Source organism: Canis lupus, chromosome 6 (genome assembly GCF_003254725.2).
Source record: "Canis lupus dingo isolate Sandy chromosome 6, ASM325472v2, whole genome shotgun sequence".
NCBI classification, from domain to species: Eukaryota; Metazoa; Chordata; class Mammalia; order Carnivora; family Canidae; genus Canis; species Canis lupus.
In genome coordinates, this window is record NC_064248.1 from 42891777 (window position 1) to 42901848 (window position 10072).

At 42.7% G+C, this 10072-nt stretch overlaps 1 protein-coding gene across 2 annotated transcripts; it reads right to left on the minus strand.

Annotated features, from left to right (window-relative positions):
• Positions 1–302: 302 nt before the first annotated feature.
• On the minus strand, positions 303–8328 carry PRPF38B (pre-mRNA processing factor 38B). 2 transcript variants are annotated; one of them, XM_025417410.3, is made up of 8 exons: positions 7407–8328; positions 6940–7090; positions 6631–6683; positions 4539–4607; positions 4094–4245; positions 3953–4013; positions 1810–2033; positions 303–1533 (listed from the first exon to the last, which is right to left on the minus strand). In XM_025417410.3, exons 1-8 carry the CDS (start codon positions 7683–7685, stop codon positions 672–674), a joined length of 1851 nt encoding a protein of 616 aa, XP_025273195.1. In that variant the 5' UTR covers positions 7686–8328; the 3' UTR covers positions 303–671. The 2 variants fall into 2 exon arrangements, with proteins under 2 accessions (XP_025273195.1, XP_025273196.1); XM_025417411.3 differs by lacking the exons at positions 6631–6683; positions 6940–7090.
• Positions 8329–10072: the final 1744 nt, after the last annotated feature.

The window sequence follows — 10072 nt, forward strand, 5'->3', positions numbered from 1 at the left end:
AGGACTTTTGATCGAATCACAGCCTAATTGAAACTTCTGCCTCAGAAACTACCTTGTCATGAATCTAAAAGTTAACTGTGGAGAATATTAAGTGTAACACATTAAACAAGAGCCTTCCAAGAGAATATACAGTGGACAATGTTAATCCTACAACTGCTGCCCTCGTGTACACTGAAAGCACACAATTCTCCCAGAATAGACATCCAAGATCCATTCTCAAAGTCTTTAGCATTCTATTATGAAAAGCACAGCCATGCTAACTTCAGTACACAAACCATAATCCCACACCTACAAAACAAAAATAGAATTAGCGGCAGTTTATTGCCTTATACAAATTTAACCAACATGGCAACCATGCCAAAGGAATTAAAACATTTTCAGGACATATGTACAGACTGTACATCTCAAAAACAATTAAACAATAAAAATGCAAGAACAATCTGTGCATCATGTATCAAACTCAACAATTGGGTGAAAACATCAATGCAATAAATGGGATTACAAAGGCACTTCCCTACACAAAAGAGGAAATGAAAATGCAGCCTACAGGGAGCTTGAAGAGTGCTTAACTACGGCACAATCTCAACTTGGGAGGAAGAAAAAGAAAGCAGATTTAATCAAACATTTATAGGATTCAATGTGATCCACTTTTACAAAAAAAAAAAAAAACTTCACACAGTCTCATCTTTGTTTTTATGTTGCCTTTCTTGGCTCTCTGGTTCTATACTTTGGCTCCTTCGACGATCGTGTTTGTCAGACTGGTCCTTACTATCACTGTGATCTCGTTTGTGGGAACGTTCTTTGCTTCTGCTACGCTTTCTAGATTTTTCTTTGCTGGGGCTATGCTCCCGTTTTCTTGATTTTTCAACACTGTCAGTTCTTCCTTGACTGCCACTTCTACTTCGTTTATTTGATTTTTCTTTACTTTCATTTTTATGTTTACTTGATTTCTCTTTGCTCCTGCTTCTGCTTCGTTTCCCTGCATTCCTACTTCTACTCCTACTTCTGTGTTTCCTTTCTCTGCTTCTACTCCTACTGTGTTTTTTCTCCTTCTTGGAATCTTTTTTGTCATCTCTATGCCGCCTATCATCTTTATCTTCTTTGTGTTTCTTCTCTTCTACCTCACCCCTACTTCTCCGTTCCTTGGACCGTTCTCTTGATCGCTCTCGCTCCTTTTCTCGGTCATTACCTCTTTCCTTATCATAGTCACGATCTCGTCTTCTACCTCTCTCATTTTCTTTTTCTCTTTCCCGATCCCTGTCTCTTCGGTCCCCTTTCCTATCCCGACTTCGACTACGACTTCTATGCCTTTCCCTACTCCTGCTACTCCGCCTGCGTTCCAACCCCCGATCAATACTTCGGGATCTTCGCCTTTCTTTCTCCCTTTCTTTGGCTTCACGCTCTAGTCGCTGGCGTTCTTTCTCTCTTTCTAATTCTCGATCAAAACTAGAAGACCCATGGCCCTCCCGATGATGGCTTCTACTTCTTGATCTTCTTGGGGACCTCCGTGGACTCAGTGATCTCCTCGGAGACCTAATATTTAATAAAGTAAGGAAAAAGAAAATTTCAACAAATAAAACATATCCTAAAAATTTTACTTTTGAGAGTGTTATTTATTTAGGTCCCCAACTTACATAGACATGTTAGGAACGATTAAAGGCCCCAAAAGGCAGAAAATAACCTTTCAGGGTTAAAAGCGACAAACTCATAAAATGAACAGCATACAGATAATTTTCTAAGAATTTGCCGCTGATCTCCGAGGACCTTTTATAAAGCCTATCTTTCAAGTAATTCCAAGAGGTACATTACCTGGAACGCCTGCGTTCAACATGTCTGTCTATTTCCTCAGGACCTTCCTTCCCATCCTTCTTGATTTTTCTGGGGCGGGTTTTAATCTGTTGATCAATATTCTTCTGAACTGGAACTGGAATTCTTGGAAACAGGGTAGAAAACCACTCCAATTTTGTGAGAAAAGACCGCAGCATTTCTCCAATGGTCATTACACAGCCTCCACCAGCCTTCACATCTAGGTCCTACAAAAACACAAAAGATACCCTAGCCGTCAAAAAAATAATAATTTCAATATATATGTGAATACTATAAAAATATTACCATCTTTGGAATCTCAAATACAAAAAAATTCTAACGAAAATTTTAATTTGTGTACCCTACTAATCTGGTAATGAATGATACAGAGAAATACTTGGGCTTAAGTGTGTGCATGCAGGTGCGAACAAATCCTGCAGCCTCGTGGGCATAAAGAGCATTGATCTCACTCAGTTAACAGGAACATGAAACAGCCCCTTACATTACTAAACTCTGTGGAACATAAACTTAAATTAACATTCCACATACCTACTAAGTATGTATTTCTTTCTGTGGACACATTTGCACACATCATTCCTAGCACTGTAGCCTAACTGCATATGAACTACTTCAGACAATCCTCTCTAAAGATTATCTTTTAACAGCTCTAATATAAAATGAAGCCCTCATAAAACTGGAAGCAATAGCAAACCAACTGCCATGAAGCAGTGAGGTTTCTAATTTAGAGTCATGTAGAAAATAAATAAATGAACAAATAATTGGAAACGCATAATCCATGATGACCATTGTCTCTGAAAAGGGTCATTACCGCATGAAGGCCTTCTTGCTATGCCCTCTCACAGCTCAGGACATGTTAGTCAGCTATTGTCAGTCCCAAACCTATAGTGCAAGCACACAAGGAAAGTGAGATTTGTTATCTAAACAGGAAAACAAGAGCTAAAGGTAAAACTGCTTGCACTCACACACATTTAAGTGTTCAGATATACAGTATTTCCAAATATAATCGCTGCAGATATCTAAGGAAGAAAACAATAAGTTAGCTTAAATAGAGATCCTAAGGTTTGTAAATACAATAAAAAACAGATTAAATAGAAGCATTCAGAAACAAACCTAATACAATACCAATTACGAAGAGGGACATGCTTTTTAAATATAGAAGGGAGAAGTGTTTTGGCCTGAAAAATCTCTTCTAAAAAGAAAAACTACTTTAAAGATTGTGATTTATCACCTAATACATTTTTTGCTTCTTCAGGAAAATGAGTAATTCAGTAAATAGCCCCTGCCAAAAAAAAAAAAAGGCAGACTAAAATTCTCCATGTCTACAAGAGAGTTTTAGGTGTGCACATAATATAAAAACACACTAGGAAGACCTATTAGAACTATCCTTTAATTCAACAAATTCTTTGTACAAATGTTTTAAATATTACTATTGAAGCATGGGACTCAAAGTTTATGCTATGAACCTTAAAATACAAAGTGGTGGGGGGCATATGTATGGATAATACAGGTATGTATGAAGTACCTTTTTGAGATCTTGGACATCACTGTGTAAGCATATTAATACATAACTGTGATTTAAATATGACACAGCAATGTTTCCAAAAGTAGCTAGAATTGAAATACTTTGATCATTTTGGATATATCATCTAAACTCTCACCCTATTGAATCCCACCCAGCTCTTCAATTCTGCACGTCTACGCAAGTGGGAGTATTAAGATACATGGAAGAAGTTAGAGTGTAGAGAGCTGAAAAGTTCCAAAAGAATAAAAGCACTATAATTAGTATTGTACGGGCATGTCTTAACACCTCAATCCTGAGACTGGCCCACTTAAAAAATTACTATCAACTGTACAAGTCAAGATCAATGCAATACACAAAATGTAATCAGGAAGAAAAAATTTAATAGTCACCAAAACCATTTAAACAATTAAGAAATAAGAAATTTTAAAAAACTTAATGATATATAAAATCCACTATGTCTTAGTAAAAGGACAGCAATTCCAAAAGTAAGAGTGAAGTAAACCTAACTACAGGAGATTGTGAAAAACATTAAGCCTCCAATAAAAGATACTAAAAACATGAGAGCAATGAGAAGAAAACTAATTATTACCCTTGTTGACATACCTCTTCATCATCAAGGAAGGATTCAAACCAGTCCCATAGATCTGTAGGGGGCTGTGTGTACCTAGAATTACAAAAGATTGATTAGGTTTACATGAATTAAAATGATATACTTAATGGAAATGTAGATAAATGCATGCTTACCTTATATACATAAATCCAAGGGCTCTAATATATGGAGAGTCTGTGTGCGTTATGAGACCCATCACTTGCTTACGAGTTAGCTTCAGAGTAAATAATTTGTATAACAGGCAGAAAGCTGTAGAAACAATTCCTCCTGTTCCAACACCTCGAACCTTTAAGGGAAACAGTTAAAAAAAAAAAAAAAAGGTAGTAAAAAAACAGAGATATTTAACACCAATTGATTAATTCCATTAGGTAGTAATAACAAGATATGATCCAAAACTAACATTAGAGCATTATTAAACAGCATGTTTTAACCCCATTCACGAGCCACCTGGATTTAGATAAAAGCAAAACTTCTAAGCTTTGCCAACTGTCATTTGAGTAACTGTCACTTTTAGTTTCCTAAATATAAACTTAGTTATCAGACACAGAAAAACTGAAAAATGCACGTACTTCTACTTACCCCTCCGCACATCCCCGTTTGGCCTGCTGTTTTCCTGCTTCCTTTCTCCCACGGCTCAACATGCGTGACCTGAAATAGAAAAGAGGAACACAACAAACATTCATACTTCGAATTTTTTTAAAGCTATGATTAAAGTAAACCCAAGTCCATAATAGAGCAGATTCTTCCAAAAGTTTGGAAGCTGAGTGTATTGACATTATATATTTTGCTTACATACATTATATAAACCATCTTTGAAAAACTGCTTAGTTTTTTTAAAAGCACCAATAAAACTGCCAGAGTTTGGCAAAAACCTCAACAGTTTCATGAGCAGAAATTCCATTAAAACAGCTCTGTAGAGAGCTGATTCTTGTTGAGCCAAGAGATTTCTAGGAATCTCATATAATTGTAAAAAAAGTGATAATATATTAAAATTTTGTATCTTACTCTGAGTTGTTTAAAAAAATAAAGATTCTCATTTTAAAATGGATTTAAGGCTTCAACTTGAAGCATCAATGAAGTTTTAGTATTTCAAAAAATAATGCTCTTAATTTTATGATTTAAAATTCTACATCAAATAAAGAAAAATGACTTAAGTATGTTAAACAGCAACAAGTTACTTCTAATGCAAAATTATGAAACTGTACATTTTTTTTTACCATGAATAGGCATTATGTTCGTTCCTGATTAAAGATGAAATTACAAGGGCCACACCTACAAAGATCATTCTTGTTGGGTTTATTTTCAGCCTAATTATGTAAACCAATTCAGTTTTCCCCCAGAAAAACAGTATAAACTGTTAAAAACTGAGTGTGACTAGTCATTATATTAAGTATAATTGATACAGTATCTTTGTTGAGATGAGCACCCTATAAAAACCACATACTTTACCTACAAATAGCAAAGAAAGAATATTAATTTGGTAACACATAACTCAAGGTCTTTTAGAAAGATCTGTTTCTCTTAATTTAAAACAAAATCAAAGTAAAATCCTGTTCTTTCACTATGCATTCCTAAAAGTGTAGCTTCACCCACCCATGGTTACATTTTTATAGCCTTTTTCAGTGGCTTCAGACAGAAAAGCATGCATTTGAATGTAAGCATTACACTGTTAGGCTCAGCACTGCTTTAAGGTTTCATTTCCTTCCCCCAGTTTGCTATGAAAGATGTTTCAATTCCTTAAAGGCCAGCCAAAGGGGGGGATGCAACACAAAACTGACTTAAAACTAGAAGCCTACATATTTCAATGATTATTTAATCTGGACATCCTGATAACAAAGCCTCCATCTTTAATTTTTAAACTATATTTAAATAATTTCTAGTACAATCTTAAATTGTTTCAAAACACAGTATTTGAAATTTGAAAACAAGCTTTTCCTCTATCACATTAACATCTGCCTGTGTTACTAAACAGAACCTGCTACAGAAAGAGCAGGAACCCAATTTTCCATGGTTTTTTTAAGTTTACTACACAAAACTAAGAATATCCACCATACTGTATTCATGCTGAAAAAGGTCTTACCTTTTAAAAGCTAATAAACCTAGTTCAAAGTACTACAATTACTTACAATATACTCTTATAAAAAGATAACAAAATTTCAGTGTAGTTTACATACCCAAAGTTGAACTGTACTCTCAAAGTATCATTTTCTATCAAAAACTAGTATCTCAAAAAAAAAAAAAAATCCTTTAATACCCTAATCGCTTAAAGAGGTGGGGTGGGGGGAGGATTGTGGGCAGAATATAACCTAAAAGCAAATAAAGAGAATTTCCTTCTGCTAACACTTCTACAGGTATGTTCAGATCACAGAAAATACTTTGTGGTCTGTCAAATGTTCCAAGAATTAAATACTCAAAATGGATGGTGTTTTGTTACATGTTCTAGCTAAAATATTTAAAGATCATTAAGACTATTAACATTCCTTAAAATATGAATTAACCTTACGAGGCCTGGAAGATATTTTTAAAACTACATAATTTGCAGGGAAGTGGAGAAAACCTATCTAGTTGGTGAAGAAAAGCCCAAAACCAATGGCCAAAAAGTACCTAATTAGCCGTTCATTTAACCAGGGAAATGCATTTATGGCGATTGAGCATGATTAATAGTGCATACCTCTACCTGCGACCCTGGGCTGCTCCGAGCCTCGCTGCAAGACTGAGTCAATCCTGCTAACGAAACAAGAACTGAGACAAGAGTGCAGTGAGGAGGCGCCAGGTGAGCTCCCCAGCACAGCCAAGCCAGCACCGACCCTGCCGCAGAAGCCCAGGGCCCAGATAATTCTAAACAAGCCCAATGCACAAGTAACTGAGACCACTTACTCCTGACTTCCTGCTGGGAAATTTTCCAGGCCTTCTGTACACCTCCTGCCCTGGCACCTCTCCACCCTCAACCCTCCCACCCCCACCCGACACTCGCACTGACCACTTCCCTGTCTGGATCGGATAAAGAATACCAACAACACGAGGCCAACATCGAAGTCAATACACGCCCTGGCCCGGGGTGAGCGGGAGAAGCACCAACAAGTTGGCGCTGAGTAGATCCACGTCAAAAGGAATAATTTTAAAGCTGTGAACTGGAGAGGATTCAGTCACCCTCTTCTCCCCTCCCCCACCCCTCCCGCCCAACTCCCCCCAGGGGTGGGCAGGAGGTTGGGGGAGGAGAGACTTCAATGGTGGCGGGCTCTCCCAGCCCTAAAAATCTGAAAAAGAAAGGAGAGGGCGGGCGGCCCGTCTGACCCCTCCCTGCCGACTACGGAGCACCGCTCCCCCACCCAACCCCCCGCGCCTACGGACGCTCAGACCTCAAGGGCCGCCTCCGCCCGGCTCCTCCACACCCCTCCACGGAACTGACCCGCCCGCCCCGGCCCCCCAGGCCTAGACGCTTCGTACCTTAAAGTAGATCTCGTCCACCACCTCGTGGTAGGTCTTGAGCTCGTAGAGCTGCACTTTGAAGTAAGGCGACGACAGGATATTGGTCAAGATCATGGGGTTGAGGTTCATCGTCTTCTCGTTGCCCCACAGCGGCAGCACATTCCCCTGCTTGCCCGAGACCGCCGGCTTGGTGGCGCCGCCGCCGCCGCCGCACTGCTGCTGCTGCTGGGCCGCGGCCGCCGCCGCCTGGTGCTGCGGCTGCGAGTTGCCTGTCAGCGCGGGGCTGTTGTTAGCCATGTTGCGGCGGAAGGAAGGAGGGAGGGAGGAGGGAGGGGGAGGGGGCCAAGCTCGATCTCGCTCCTCGGGACAACGGTCCGGGACCCTACTCCATGGAACGCCGTCGGGAGAGGGGGCCGCCTCGCTGTCCCCCAGCTGGGTGAGGGAGGGCAACGGGGACGCCGACAGAAGGACCCTGAGGTGAACGTAGACGCCGAAGCGCGGGCCGCGAGAACTCCCGGCAGAAGGCGAGCCGGCGGCCACGGAGCGCGATCTCTTCCGCCAACTGCCCCTGGGAACAAGATGGCGGGCCCGGCGGATGTGACGCCGCCCGCCCCAGAGTTCCAAGCGGGCCGGCAGCCAATCAGGGACGCCCGGCTGGGCGGGGCCTTCCTCTTCCTGGTTCCGCGCGTTCTGTGCGCGCCGCGGTCCCTGCGGGGTCTTCCGCGCGAGGCTCCTAGGAGGGTTCCCCTGGGAGCTCGGGCGCCCACCTCGTGTGTCTTAGTGCCTGGATTAGGGGCCCGCCTCCTCCTCTCGAAAGCCGGGCAGGAAGCGAGCCGCAGGGATAGATGCTCGCGAATGCGTGACTCGACGCCTACGGAGCGCTCCAGGCTCTCGAGTTACCGATTCTGGATTCCCTGAAAGGGATGGTGACGCGGACTTGGTGCCGCCGTGTGGTTCCGACGCAGTGGTTACAGCCTTCTGTCCGCCGGCGGCACTATTTGTTTGCGTCCTCAGATTTATTCGGTTGTAAGATTGGGAAACCTTGGGCAGCCCGGGCGGCCCAGCGGTTTAGCGCCGCCTTCGGCCCCGGGGCGTGACCCTGGGGACCGGGGATCGAGGCCCGCGTCGGTCTCCTGCCTGGAGCCTGCTGCTCCCTCTGCCTGTGTCTCTGCCTCTGTCTGTGTGTGTGTCTATCATTGGTAAATAAAATCTTAAAAAAAAAAAAAAAGATTGGGAAGCCTCATGCAGCTGCCGTGTGGAGCGTCGCGGGCTCGTGGGGGCGTGGGCTAGGGCTGTCTGTCCTCCCCGCTCGGCCCCGCTCGAGCCCGTCGGCTCTGCGGCCCCTTCTGGGCGCGGGGAGGAGAGGCGGGCGGGAGGACGCGTAGCTCTTGTCGCTCAAAAGCTGTTGTTAACCCAGAGGAGATTCTTGGTTTGGGGGAGCTAGGAGAGCCTGCCGAGAGCCCTGGAGTTTCTACAGGGGCTGTCACCGGGCAGTTTCAGCCTGGGGGTTTGTAGAAGCAGGAGGGCCAGACTCGTTGGACGGTGACCGGCCCAGGACGGGAGCCGCCGATGGAGTAATGGCTGGGGGAGGCCACGATGAAACAAGGAATGCGCTGGCGTTTAAATCCCAGGACTCCGCGATTACACCTGTGACCCCCAAATAATATTCTCTGGCTCCAATCATGCTTCAGAGCATTGCCAGATTCTTCATCCCAAACGTGTAACACCCCTACCCGAGATCTCACTCAGTGACATCCTCATTGCCATGCTAAAACCTAGTGACCATTTCCACTCTTAATCATATATGATTCCTGTGACACCCCCCCCCCTTTTTTTAAATTTAAGTCTTATTTATCTCCACTTGCATCGTGGGTCTCAAGCTCACCACCCAAGATCCAGTCACACGCTCTTTGGCTGAAGCCACCCAGGTGCCCCTGTGGCACTTTTTTATCATTTATTCTTTCCTAGACACTGGGTTGAAAGTTGGAAACTGGAGGTCCTAACTTTTCAATGCCTCATATACAGAGGAGAGGAAAATCCATACCTGCATAAAGATGAACCAGGAGGGAGAAAACAGAAGTAGGAGGTAAACGGGGATAACCTAGTATGACAATGCAAGGAAAGGTAAATGATAAATAAATAAATGGTTGGAGGGACACGTGGGTGGTTCAGTCAGTTAAGGTTCAGCATCTTGCCTGCGACTCATTATGATCTCAGGGTCCTGGGATTGATCCCCAAGTCAGACTCCCTGCTGAAAAGAGAGCTTCTCCCTCTCCCGCTGCCCCCCACTTGTGCTCATGCTAATAATTACATAAAATCTTTTAAAAAATAATAAATAGGGACACCTGGGTGGCTCAGTGGTTGAGCGGCTGCCTTTGGCTCAGGTCGTGATTCCAGGGTCCCAGCATCGAGTCCCACATCAGACTCCCTGCATGGAGCCTGCTTCTCCCTCTGCCTGTGTCTCTGCCTCTCTCTCTCTCTGTCTGTCTCTCTCATGAATAAATAAATAAAATCTTAAAAATAAAGAACTGAAGCTTTGAGAGAAGTGGTTTTCACATCCTAGTAGATCTTGTTTTTCTATACTTAGTTTATATCACTGTACTTACCAAGGAAAATTGATGATCCCAACATCTAATGAATTACTAAGTTGAAAATACAATGAAAAAGAATGTTGAACCGAGTTT